This window comes from Sparus aurata, chromosome 21 (genome assembly GCF_900880675.1).
Source record: "Sparus aurata chromosome 21, fSpaAur1.1, whole genome shotgun sequence".
NCBI lineage: Eukaryota > Metazoa > Chordata > Actinopteri > Spariformes > Sparidae > Sparus > Sparus aurata.
The window spans coordinates 18,523,360-18,536,768 of NC_044207.1; the positions used below are offsets into that span (position 1 = coordinate 18,523,360).

General features: G+C 39.7%; 3 protein-coding genes and 1 non-coding gene across 6 annotated transcripts; 2 read left to right on the forward strand and 2 right to left on the reverse strand.

Annotated features, from left to right (window-relative positions):
• Nucleotides 1-109: 109 nt before the first annotated feature.
• On the forward strand, nucleotides 110-3,380 carry myl12.2 (myosin, light chain 12, genome duplicate 2). 3 transcript variants are annotated; one of them, XM_030402636.1, is made up of 5 exons: nucleotides 156-256; nucleotides 1,580-1,614; nucleotides 1,737-1,946; nucleotides 2,176-2,337; nucleotides 2,917-3,375. In XM_030402636.1, exons 3-5 carry the CDS (start codon nucleotides 1,763-1,765, stop codon nucleotides 3,087-3,089), a joined length of 519 nt encoding a protein of 172 aa, XP_030258496.1. In that variant the 5' UTR covers nucleotides 156-256; nucleotides 1,580-1,614; nucleotides 1,737-1,762; the 3' UTR covers nucleotides 3,090-3,375. The 3 variants fall into 3 exon arrangements, with proteins under 3 accessions (XP_030258494.1, XP_030258495.1, XP_030258496.1); XM_030402634.1 differs by lacking the exon at nucleotides 1,580-1,614 and having other exon boundaries at nucleotides 110-256; nucleotides 2,917-3,380; XM_030402635.1 differs by lacking the exon at nucleotides 1,580-1,614 and having other exon boundaries at nucleotides 129-251.
• A 95-nt stretch (nucleotides 3,381-3,475) lies between these two features.
• On the reverse strand, nucleotides 3,476-6,421 carry bag1 (BCL2 associated athanogene 1). Its single transcript, XM_030402633.1, has 7 exons — nucleotides 6,282-6,421; nucleotides 5,586-5,714; nucleotides 5,407-5,489; nucleotides 5,217-5,330; nucleotides 5,019-5,126; nucleotides 4,871-4,933; nucleotides 3,476-4,781 (listed from the first exon to the last, which is right to left on the reverse strand). The coding sequence occupies exons 1-7, from the start codon at nucleotides 6,316-6,318 to the stop codon at nucleotides 4,692-4,694; spliced, it is 624 nt and encodes a 207-aa protein (XP_030258493.1). The 5' UTR covers nucleotides 6,319-6,421; the 3' UTR covers nucleotides 3,476-4,691.
• A 347-nt stretch (nucleotides 6,422-6,768) lies between these two features.
• Nucleotides 6,769-6,860, forward strand: trnar-ucu (transfer RNA arginine (anticodon UCU)). Its single transcript is given in 2 exon segments — nucleotides 6,769-6,805; nucleotides 6,825-6,860. It is a non-coding gene; the product is annotated as a tRNA-Arg (tRNA).
• A 911-nt stretch (nucleotides 6,861-7,771) lies between these two features.
• Nucleotides 7,772-11,617, reverse strand: chmp5a (charged multivesicular body protein 5a). Its single transcript, XM_030401732.1, has 8 exons — nucleotides 11,421-11,617; nucleotides 10,941-11,045; nucleotides 10,801-10,847; nucleotides 10,242-10,335; nucleotides 9,792-9,863; nucleotides 9,468-9,576; nucleotides 9,038-9,153; nucleotides 7,772-8,232 (listed from the first exon to the last, which is right to left on the reverse strand). Exons 1-8 carry the CDS (start codon nucleotides 11,487-11,489, stop codon nucleotides 8,182-8,184), a joined length of 663 nt encoding a protein of 220 aa, XP_030257592.1. The 5' UTR covers nucleotides 11,490-11,617; the 3' UTR covers nucleotides 7,772-8,181.
• Nucleotides 11,618-13,409: the final 1,792 nt, after the last annotated feature.

The following is a 13,409-nucleotide window of genomic DNA, read 5'->3' on the forward strand; positions in this document are numbered from 1 at the left end:
ATCTTTTCATCATCCTCACATATCACTGTTTCACTATCACTCATCTTCTTGCCCATCATAAAATAAACAGAGAAGTAGAAATGAGGACAACATGGAACATTCCAGACAGTTGGCTCCTCCCCGCTCGGCTGTGATTGGTCAGTTCTGGAAAGAGGAACTTAAACATTGATGGTTCCTCTCCTCCATCAGCCTGTGGATGCTCTGCTAGCTGTCTTCTCAGCCGTTTGGCTCTAACGCTTGTATTTTCTAAAGTAAGGTGGGTGATTCATTCTGCTGAGTTGTCTTTTCCTCTAAATGTGACGCATATCAATGTCACATAAAGCTAGTGTTTCTCTTGTGCATTGGTCTCGGTTAGCTTGCTAAGGCTAGTCTGGTCAGTCAGTTATTTAGGTCAACAGTGGGCTAGCGTTAAGCTAGCTAAGTAATGCTAAGAATTAAATGTTTTGTTAGTTTAAGCTGCCTGAGATTTGTGAAGAACGGTGGGTAGCAAATGTTACATGCCAAATATAGGTCATGACTTCATCACATTATTGACCATTGCATGACCATTTGCGTTTGTTCCAGTTATTGTTAGCGCATGTGAGGCAGGCTAACGCTGACATCATTTGTTGTGCAAACCTATGACTCTATGCTGGACACTAAACTCCTTTTCATTTAATTGTCAGCATTGTGGTTATCTTTGCAAATTCCCTCTAAGCAGTTATCATTAAGTAAATAACCAGAATCCCATACAGCTAAATTGAGAACATCTAGCAACTGTTCAACCTGCTGAGTCCAGAGTTCCACTTTTAAAACTGGGCCCTGCTCTACATCTATGGGTAGCTGGGTTGGCTGGGTTGAAGATGGTCTAATGTACACCAGAAAAAGTGCAGCCTCAATTAATTTGATGATGATGATGACACCTTTTGATATTTTGCGTTGAACTCCCGTCAGTTGATTGATACAGCACCAATGGAACCAGAAATAAAGGTTATTGATTAAAACATTTCAATAGGAGTCCTAAAATTGTACACACGATTGCAACAAACAAATGACTTGTGTCACTTTATTCAATTATGAGTAGATTATTCAATTTAATTCAAACTTTATGTTACATTTACAAGATAAACAAACAAACAAAAAAGTAAGAAAACGCACACAATTAATCGTACTCATTAAAATCTGGTGCGTATGTAGAGTCCCTCACCAATGTTTTCTAAGCCTGAATGAGTACTGACAGCAGCTCTTCATAAGTCTCTATGCTGTTCTTCTCCCTCTGCTTCTTATCCAAGCTACACATAAAAGTATGCATGAGGTGTCCTAGAAGTGTCTCATATGTAGTAACACCAGGGACCCAAGCAGTAGACTGTCACTACGCCATCTGGGAACCTGTAGCCGCAACCTCTTTACATCATTATAAGCCACTATGATCCTGCTCACACTAATTTTTCTTTAGCTTTACCACAAGTGAACTGTTTAGATTGGTTAACAGAAAGCTCGAAATAATGAACATTTTTCAGTAATAGAACACATTACTTAAAGTGTATATGCAGAAATAATTACTGAATTACTGAAAATGTCAAACATTTGCTTGTTCCAGCTACTTGAATGTAAGGATTTGCTGTAACCTGACATGTAAGCCAAAACAAGAAAGACAATGTATACCTATATACTTAAATGTATGATTATCAAAATACAAGTTAGATCGTATTTCCAGGCCCTGGTTGACACCGTCGAATATATAATCTGTGTTACAGGAGAGGGGGACACACCAACTGCCAACATGTCAAGCAAAAGGGCCAAGGGAAAGAACACCAAGAAGCGTCCTCAGCGTGCCACCTCCAATGTATTTGCTATGTTTGACCAGTCTCAGATTCAGGAGTTTAAGGAGGCCTTCAACATGATCGACCAAAACAGAGATGGTTTTATTGACAAAGAAGACCTTCATGACATGCTGGCGTCATTAGGTAAACCTGACTGTTTATTTTCCCACATTTAGACTTTTAAATGTTTTATTTTCAAGACTGTTCCTTTGATTTGTAATTTAATAGAGTATATATTTTTAAAAATGAAGATTAGGTAGAGAAAAACGCTAGCATCTGTTTGTGCAAAGCCAAAATGCCCTCAATATGGGTAGATGACATTAGAGTGCTGGTGTCAGAGTCATAAATCCTCATTACGCTGACTGTTTCGCAGGTAAGAACCCCACAGAGGATTACCTGGAGGCGATGATGAACGAAGCGCCCGGACCAATCAACTTTACCATGTTTCTGACCATGTTTGGAGAGAAGCTGAACGGCACTGATCCTGAGGATGTGATCCGTAATGCTTTTGCCTGCTTTGACGAGGAGGGAACTGGTGAGTTGGAAGCTTTTTTTAATTTTGACTGTGCACTGTACCACCTGATGCTTTTCCTCAGTGTCTCCAGACGCTCCAAGAGTGATCATGATCAAAACGGTTATATCCTCAACGGAAGACATCATTTCCCTTATCCTGAATTGACAAATGGAAATTATTAGCTGCAGTTGGCTATTATTGTCTAATCTGACATGTTCTTCAATTATCCACTAATTTTGTTTAAAAATATCACAAAATGTGAGGAAAAAATATTTTAAAAAAGGACATATTGATTTGCTTACACATATGAGTGAGGTTGGAGTTATAATTGGTGTTCATAAATAGAAGTTTAAAGTAATATGTGTATTGATGTTGCATTTTAACAATTGATAGATCTATTTCGAAAAAAAAAAATGGTTAGAAAATTCCCATAACAATTTGACACCAAAGAAAGAAATAAAAGCTGGAGGCAATGTTCAAATTTGTTACTCAACTAATCAAGTTTAATTTGCTGTGCTTGCTCATGTTACTAGCAGCAACCTGCTATGCATGTTGTTGTTTTCCTCCCTTATATTGCAATAAAAATGTCCCCCCTCACAGGTATGATCCAGGAGGAGTACCTGCGGGAGCTGCTCACTACGATGGGTGACAGGTTTACAGACGAAGACGTGGACGAGCTCTTCCGAGAGGCGCCCATCGACAAGAAGGGCAACTTCAACTATGTAGCATTCACGCGTATACTAAAGCATGGTGCAAAGGACAAAGACGATTAGTGGCAGAAGAAGCTCTGGACAAAGTTTATTCTGTATATCTTGTGTATCTTTGAGTCTCCACTTACAGCTATATCATGTTAATTGGTTCATGACAAGCTTCACCATGGTATAGCTCACCGAAGGTCATTTGTTCAAGCTGCTTGTTGGACCCCCTCCTCCAACTCCTCAACCCTACTCTCAAAGCTCATTTGCACATCTGTGAAAACACCACTCTAGGGTCTGTATAAGCTAGTAAAGATGTAAGATCTTCATGGATTTAACTGGAAATAAACTGAAATGAGGAGCCTGTTACCGTGACTGGTTTTGGTTTTACTGACCATTTGTATTTTGTGGGAATTAAGTAGTTTGGAGATTAAAATGTGTTCCGAGACAAATCGCTAACGCGCTTCATTTTTCAAAAATGGTTTTATTTTAAAACAAGGTAAAATTGATAAGATGCGTCAGTCTTAATGATGGTTTAAAGTAGGGCTGCAACCCGCTATTATCTTCATTGTCTATTAATATGCAGGTGATTTTAACAATCGATTAGTCTCTGAAAGGTAAAAATGAGAAATGCTAAACCCAATTTCCAAAAGTGATGTTTTCAAATTGCTTCTTTTATACAACCAAAGGTCTAAAGGTGGAACTAGCAAATGTTTGACGTTCTTTGCTTGAAAAATGACTGAATTGATTATTTGGCGATTAATTTTCTTTGACCGATGAGTCGACTAATGGTTGCAGCACTAATTTAAAGCGATACCAATTCCACAGATACATCATTAAATGGGATCAGTCACTGAATTTAAAGACAGGTGCTGGCTTTGACTCTAGATGCAGATTAAGAAATATACACAGTGACCAAAAGTATATGGACAGCATTGTACTTCTGGTGTGAGGGGTTGCATCAGCTATTTCCCCGACTCCATTATCTATAAAATGTCAAGACAATAATGGAATAATGGCCATTACATGTTCCTGTTGCCATTAGTTGGAACATGTATGACACTGTGGCAAAAGTTCACGATGGACACTTTCCTGTTGCAATATCAAAATGCCCTTTTGCACAAATCGAGGTTGCTACAAACGTACTCTTCCCAGTTCGGAGATGAACGTGACCTCAGTCCTATCCAACACCTTATGGATGAATTGGGACTCCAGCTCGAGCACGAGTAGACAGCAGACTTAAGCACGTTAATGTTTGTCCACATACTTTTGGTTATGTTTTTCTCTCGTTGCGATGTACCAACATGTTAATTTTGTACAGAACTGTTCTTTAACGTCATTATTAATAATTTGATAGACATTCAGCACTACTTTTTGACGGTCTAAAGGGGGATCTACACAATTTGCCACGATTCAAAGCACCTCTGATCCTTTCACAATGTCACTGTGGTTACAATTTCTCGAGGGAGCACTTCATATCTGTCTTTAACCTGGGTAAATGTATCCCAGCTGCACCCAGGATCAGCGCAGATATCCATCTTCCTTCCGTTTGCAGGGTTCTCGCACACATCACGTTGACAATAAATAGACAAGGAGCTGCTCCACACTTGAAGTTTTCTGTACACTTTGCAGTTGCTCACAGAGCAATGTATAGCACATGATATGGGAGACTGTCTCGCTCTACTCCGCCAGGGCGAGATTTTTCGACTGGATCTTTGATAGATGGTCCGATATACAAGCCTCGATCTTGTCACACTGGGCCAAGAAATCCTATTAACAGAAAATAAAAACACTTGATTATATCCGTCAGTATTCTCAGTGGTTTCCAGTCATTTTTGTGACACTGAAAAAGGGCTTACCTGCACTGTCTTCACCAGTCCCTTTTTCTTGATTCTGCAGTCGTTGAAATTATCTGGGAGACTCTGTTGAAACAAGGGGTTTATTACATGAGACATTAAAAAAAAAAACATGCACAAAAAAATAAATGCCTAAAAGAAACTGGGTTACCAGAGCATCAATCTGCTCCAGGATCTTCATGAACTGTTCCGCTGCTATTTTCACTCTGTGGTCTAGTTTACCCAACGCCTCCGCCTGGAGGTCTTTGGCCAGGAAGCCCTGTGGAAGGGGATGGGTGATGATCTAAGATGTTCACAGAAACTAGTGTGCGAACGTTTTGCATTATAAAATCTGTATTTGATTGCTTACATTCTTGAGTCCTGTCAACTCCCCGTCTACTTTCTCCAGCTTTTTTGCCGTCTGTTCCACGGATTTCTCGATGTCTTTCAGCTTCTTCAGCTCAGCCTCTTCCTCGGGACTGTTCTGTTTGCAGATCATTGTCAGGATTCGATCACATAACAGTCACACGTCGGAGACATCACACATGTAATGGTCTTACCCGCTTTCCGATCATCATGAGTTTGCAGCCTTCTTTTAATCCATAGCTGGACAGACTCTCCTCCATGTCCTTCAGTGATTTTCCTGGATTTCCAAAAAAGACAGGACAAGGTTTGAGCTGCACATGTTATATGATACTCAAGCTCACATAGCTGGGAGACAGAGGGACCTGCAATTTACCTTTGAAGATGATTTTCTGTGAGGTTTGTGGGACTCCGGTAGCTTGAGTGAGAGCATCTGAAAGGTCTTTGACAGTGGGACCCTTGCCGTCATCCTGGCCTGTTATTGTGATGCTGTGTTTAGTAGATCCTGGAGGGGGAGAGAGACATTATGGCTGCAGCTATGAAAATGCATAAACACTGTGTCCCTGTGTGGGAATTAAATGAAGCTTTCCTGCAACAAAGTGGCTAAATTGGATATTTACATTTGTAATTTGCTTCACAGATAGTTAAGCTCTGATTGGCTTTGAATATTATAAACCAAATGTAGTTGAACTGAATCATGAAATTAGTAAGCCAAACGTTACCCTTCGACATGAAACGCGACTTTCTGATGGCAAAATATTACAGAAAAGGGATTAACAGTAATATCTTTATTTTTTTGACAAAATCATAAACATATAAGCCGAATGAGAAATTATTCTTAGATGTAAGGTTTATAAAAAGTAGAGAATATTCAAGCGAAATAAGTAAATACAAGCCAGTTAACGTACTAAACTGAACTACTCGTCAATGATAAGGGAGGGCTAGCTACATAAGCTAACCATTTCCTAGCTACTCCGGCGATTGTCGACGTGTATATCTCAAATAAAGCTAGATTTTTATGTGTATAAGCCATCTGGTAAAAATCGTGTAACATCGTGAAAAATCCTATTACCGTAGGCAACTGTCACAGTGATCGTTTGCTCTGACATTCTGCTTTTTAGCGTCCAGTAAAAATCACAGCATGAATCACACTGCTAACTGTTGCTGCTGGCTAACAACTTCCGGGACAGACCGGAAACACTTTCCAAGCTTTTTTTCTTTTTTCTTCTTCTTTTCTTTGCTGGTTGACTTTTTACTTTCTTCTCTATCGTTACTGCTTTTTTATTGAACTTTTATCAACGGAACAATACATACAAACAAAATGCGCTCTTTCGAACGGACCATACCACTCATATAACCTGAAAGTAATGAAAAATAAGCGCATGTACATCGAATTAAACTAAACAAAAAGTTTTCACCGCGTTCTCCTTTTCAACAGCAAAGAGTGTTGCTAAGTTCACATAGCTTTCGGCATAATGTATCCTACAGTTAGTTCCGTTTAAAAGTCAGATGTCCTCTAGCAGAAATGCTACGATTGTGTGCGGAGATGTCTCTCACCTGGCTCCGTGGCGCAATGGATAGCGCATTGGACTTCTAGTCAAGCACTTGAGGAGTGATTCAAAGGTTGTGGGTTCGAGTCCCACCGGAGTCGGACTTTTGGGAGTAAGATCTGCTAACTCCCCCTACTAGGTGATCCTACCCTGGAAATTGTATAGAACAATGTGTCCTGAAGTCATTTCAGAAGGGATAACTATGTGTCAGGTTATATTATTATACAGCCAGATGATCCCAGGCACTTACTCTGACTTAGTCGCAAACAATGTAATGACCAGATTCATTTGATTAGCACTGAGGACACTTTTGTCATGTCTGCAAGTTATATGCAGCATTGATGTTTAATGTGTTGTGTGTTTAATGAGACTGCAGTGGGGACTCTCACCTGTACAAGACCTTCGGGGCATGTCTGTCCATCAGGTGGACGCCTGTCACTCTCTGAGATTTGTCTGATTGGCATACTCTTTACACCAGTTCCTTTGCCTCACTCACCTGTTGCATCTTTGTGTCACACCACATCATCAAGGGATCAATAGTTGACAATAAGCCTATGAAGTTGGCGCATAGGATTACCAGTCAAGTGATTCAAAGGTTGAGGGTGAGAGTCACGCTGCAGGACAAACCTTTTTAAAAGTAGAGCTTGCTGACTTCCCCTGATTCTTCTCCTCAAAACTGTAATAGGAGACATTTACATTTCAAAAGAGGCTCTTGTGAACATGAATATCTTTATACATATAATATTCTAGTCACGTGAACCCACCGCTTACTCCGATGTAACAATTTACAGAGCAACAATGTATTTATTTGTTTGAAAACTCCCATTGTGTTTTATTGCTGTGTCAGCATTCCTTTATTATGATATTGCTGGGTTTGCTCGCACCCTGAAATCCATCCTTTCATTTGACCCATTTACTTTGTATCTTGTGTTTTTGTGAACGGTAAAGTTGTGTTAATGCACAAGCATAAAGGTTTCTGTTATCAGAAAGAAAGAAAGAGAGAAAGAAAGAATTCAAAGTTAAATCATGTCATTTATTTTGCATGTTTCAAACCTGCAGACCTTTGTACAGGCTCAGTGGGAATCATCTCCACTTCTGAGAACTCAAACAAAATGGTCATGACTCAACAACACACAAAGCTACAATAAAATAAAAGGGAAAATAAATTATTACTTAATAATACTGGTGATAAACAAGACTAATGAGTGTTAGACAGCAGGTCAAAAGAAAGGGGAATAACATCTTTAAAAAAAAGGTTCAGTATGTTACAAGGCCACATGCTAGCACGGTAGTGGTAACAGTACACAACCCAACACAGCATCAAAATCGTAGTGTTCTCAGGTCAAATGGTTTTGCATGTATAAATTTTACTCTATAAAAGTGTTTTCAGTCGAAGTGCAGTTGTTTGAATCTATCCCTTGTTTATGTGGCCGGAATCTGTGGCAGGCCGAACTCGTCCACCAAAACACCGTCCTGAAAACAAAAGACGAAAACACGTCAGTGCATACACAGGCAAGCAGACCTCCAAACACACATTTCACGTTCGCGTTTCAAGTGTTTTTATTCTTTCATTCAGTGGGTTTATTTTGAGCAGGATGGAGCTGTCAACGCTGCTTGTAAACAGCCTAAAAGACCAATCGTGTCACACATTTAAGCCCGATTTACTAGAAATAAATATTTATTTTACTTTGGTGCCAGTCAAAGGTACTGTACTGTTATATATGCAATACAATACAATAACTGCTTGCTTTTGGTCCATGGCATACCAATAAGTCTCGGTTTTGGCCCTTAACACAGACTACTAACTAGAATGGCACCTGTGCCTTGACAAGCAGCTGTGAAACTGCACTGCATACACTTACAAAATGTCTGGTGAAAACCACAAAACTTCCACAGACATTTTAAAGAGGATAATGTCAATGTGTTGGTCTTTAAAGTAAGATGATGGAGCTTCCTGTCATGCATGAAAGCACGATCAGGCACATATTTCTATGGTATGTTTAGCAACAAAATAAAGAATGAGAATACGATGATGAAAGGAATTATATTACCACTGGACCTTTCTGTTTACTTCCATATAATAATGAAATGTATTGAAACAAATGGCTGCCGTAGGGTGAGGAAAACATATGAAAACAAAAAACGGCAGTATAATTTGCAATCTATGTAGACATGATGTTGTAAACTTAAAGCATGCAAAGCACTAGCATGAAGATTTCTTGTTTAATTTCTCCGGTCTGTGTGTTGATTATGATGTGAGTGCTCTGAAGACTGTTACCTTGTTTGTCTTGCTGTCACTGGGGATTCCCTCGGGGATAGATGGGGCGGCTGAGGCCTCGTCTAGGTAGGAGCTGTCATCATCCAGCAGCAGCTCATCACCCAGAGCATCCAGCTCTGAAACCACAGTAACATCGTCATTCTAATCATGTAGACAATTATCAAAAAAGAGGGGAAGACAAAAATGTTCAGGTTTATGTCCCAGAAGCTGTTTTGTTTCAGGAAACTTTTTGTGTAATTTAGGAGATGTTTGCAGCCTGCCGATTCTTTTTTATATCAACACACAGAGACTTTATCATTGAGCCATCATGGGATGAAAAATCATGATATACAGTATATGGTTTTTCGGTAAGTAATTTTTTCTACAGGACTGCACAACTTGTCAGAAATGCAAAAATATAATATAAGCATGCGGAGACTGTCAGGTATACCTGCTTCGAGATCATCCTCATCTATGTCTGGCGTGCCATAGCTGCGGCTCAGGGCCTCCTGCACCTCGTTGGCGTCTTCCATCATGTCCTCCAGCTGATCCTGTAAATCCTGAAAGTTATACAGAAAACACATGTGATCACTTTTAATGTCAGATATCTCAGGCCGGAATATTGATTTTTTTAACTTACAACCTTACTATTTAAAGCATTAGGAACAAGAAATACTGACATACTTAGAGTGTTTGGGCTTGTACAAAAATGGAAAGAATGAAAGAACTGCTGCATGATAACCAAAACGGTGTAGTGGTATATAACAAAACATACATCGATCTGATCCAGTTTGACGTCCTTGTAAGCCCTTTTCATTTCCTTTGCACCGATCTTCATGGCCTCCACCTGGGAACAGCAAAAAAGATTGCACAAGTTGAGTTTAGTCGCTGGAAACAAAAGGACTCTATCAGGAGTGGAAAAATAATCTGTCCTGTGTCTTCTCAGGATTTCTTGGTAAAGACACATACTGATAGGGATTAAGTCAGGGGAATCTGTAGGGCTGCACTGTGGTCAGATTTCTAGACTTGATTCAGTCCCAGCTACTTCTAGGAACTGTTCGGATTTCTTGTAATTATAAAATAAAAACATTCATAAAAAAAAAAAGAAAAATCACTTTCTAGGTATGTAAGACAGCATGACAAGACGCTAAATGACTAAAAGCTGCTTCGACGAAACGGTGAAGCAAACTGCTTGGGGTTTCTTTTCAAGTCGTGTGTCTCTTACTGTTGTTTTGGTGTCCTTTAATGTCTGGATTGTGTAGTTCGCCTGCTCCATGTTAAAAGACTGCTGAGCCAGCTGCTCTCTTTGACCTTCATACCTGTGTGAAACAAAATGTAGTTTGGTTTTAACGCATTTGCACCGTCCACAGTCCTCTTTAGACCCTAAAAACCTACATTTGAGTGTTTAAAAAACAGCTCATAGTATTATATTGATGAATATCGATACTGAATACTTTAAACAGTTGCTGACTATAGTCAGAATTAAATTAACTTGAAAAAACAATGAGCAAGCTTTGTTATGTTAATCCTTTCATAAATTCTAAAATTGTAAGCTCTTGTTGTGTCAATCTTTCCCCATTGTATAATGCATGGTTGATTGTTCATGAGTCGTGACCAGTGACAAATAAACGCATATTTCATAGAACATATCTTGATGCTGTACAAAATCAGCCGTCATAGACACAGACACCAATATAACTGTGGTAAGTACCAGCCATGCCAATAGACCGGTTTGGCTTTAGCTCTCATATATCTGACCTATTAAACACTTGTTTGGGACTCACATTCTCTTCTGCTTCAGGACTCTCATCGCCTTCTGTTTCACCATGTTCTGCATTCACATGGGGAATACATGAAACCGTTATTTGGTATATTAACAAGCTTTGCAACCTTCATACTTACAGACTGACATGCTGTGTGTTACCTTCGAGGGCCCGTCTCTCATCTTTTTCATCTGATCCTTGTACTTCATAAGTTCAGCGTCTAGTCTGCTAATCTTCTTTTCTATGGACTCCGACCTGGCATCCACCTGGATGCGGAGGAGATCAATTAGAGCTGTATCCTGGCGGATAACAGTCTTAAAATGCCCTGTCTGTTTGTGTTTGTTCCAGGAAAACAGAATGGGGAGATGGCTGCAGGGCAAAAAGCCTATTGGAGCCTATAGACGGTTGTGGTTGACAAATACATCTCCTTCTCGCTGTCTAGCTCGGGAACAGAGACAAATGACTAAGCGATATGGGTGTTGTTTTTGTGAAAAATACTTACTTACTGGATTTTATTGGCTAGCTAGCACGGTTTTGCTGGTTTGACTGCCATTTTTGTGAACATGCTAGCTTAGTAACGACACCGTTAGGTAAGATAATACACATAAACAACACAAACAGCCCCGCCTGACAGTACTCACATTCCCGATACAGTCCGACAGATTCGGAGGAGGCGCTTTCGGCTTTCCGCGTCCGAATATTCTGTTCATTTTCTAAACGTTTTGTGCGAGCGTAGCCTTTAGCTTCCCTTAGAAAACAGAAAAATGCATCAAATGTATAAAGGATTTCTTCACTGGGGACACCCGGAAGCAACGGTTTAGACGCAAAGGCTTCCCATTGGTTGGCGTAAACGGCTGTGACCAATGGGGGTTTGAGCACGCGGCTGCCCCCGTGTGGCGAGCACAAGGACTGCAGCTGTGTTTGAAAACCTATTGTCCCCATACACACAGCATCAGTCTCCAGTCTTTGTTACGCCCCAACACTGCAGATATGGTGACATTAAACAGGGCTTATTGACCCAGCAGACTATCTACCTGAAAATCAATATTGACTCATCATTCAGCATGTGCAATTTACCCCTCCATAAATACAGTTTGATTGGTATCAATTTATAATTACAAGTTGCAACTACTGGCTGTATTAAAGGTGACTAAATCAGTCACTAATGCTTTACAGGTCAGTTGTTAATGATGTGAGTGTTTACTTAAGTACCAATACACCAATGTAAGAACTGTTTAACAAATACAAAGGTATTATTAACAACAAAATGTACTTCAGTGTAGGCCTTCAACTAACAATTATATTAATCATCGATTGATTTGCTGATTATTTTCACAATAAATCAGTTGTGTCAAAAAACCCCACATGTATGCTGTAACCTGTAAATGTATCACAATTTTGCTTTTAGAAATTGATTATTTGGTGATCAGAAAACAGTTGGCAATTAATTTTCTTTTGACTTGTCTAATTGATTCATTCACCTGTTGCTGCTGGTGTAATGCACTTTAAATACTTCTTCAGACAGCATTTTAATGTTGGAGCTGCTTGAGGTGGAGCTGCTTTAATTATTCGCACACCAGTGGTACATGTTTCAAATATCATAGCCCAGTTGTTGGGAGGCAAGGGATTTGGCCCCTGCGACAGATCACAAGATAAATCTGGCGGGTAGTGAGATGATTAACTGGGTGGGAATGAAGCAGCTAAAAGTCTTGCATTAAAAATTGTAGACTATTTTTATTTCTGACTTTTCAAGTGGAAAAGTACCACAAGTCGTTTCTGCTAGAAATAACTGGTTTAATCAGGGTCTGTGGGAAGTCAATCACAGTTGGGGGTGCTCAGGGGTCAGCCTATATAATGACTACCGGAATTGGAATCACAATTTGGACGCAGTACAAAGGAGTAAAACTGTTGCTTCCAGAGTCCAAACAAAGTGGCATTTAACTCCTACTTTGCATCCAAAACACATGAAAATTCAGAGCCCATGTGGCTGTTAAGCTGTTCCGTGCCGTTAGCAGCTTTAATTAACATTTAAGACAACCCTGACAGCTGCATGATTGCCAAATTGAAAGTATCTACAGGAGCCAAAGAGACTATTCTCAACCTGGCAACATTAACCTTGTTGTCATGGATGTCTTCCAACAGATGTCTCAAGAACAGATATCATCACTTGATATTAATATGATTAATAGTGCACATAATCTTAATTGCTTATTCACATTATTTATTTCCCATTGTTATATGTAGGATGTGCCTTACAGGAAGTAATGACTGACAGTCTTTGTTCTGAACAATGAAGCCTAATAAAGCCTCGTTAGAGCCAGAAAGATAAAGCGTGTTCCTGAACCTGGCTCTATGTAACGGCTTACTCATCAACCTCGGGAGACAGAGACAGAGAGTAGAAGAAAGAAAAGGGCTGTAATTCTGATCATTATGGCTGACAGAAGTCAAGGGCCGATTGATTTAATTTGCCTTTCAAATCCCTGAGGTTATTATGCTTCACCTGCTGTGAAGAGCGCTGCATCTTCTGCAATAGGAATAGGAATTACACCTGCCCACTGCAATTAAGAATAAGGGATCACGGCAAGTCCAATCTACAACACAGAATACACTCATCGTCTTAAAAATCGGAT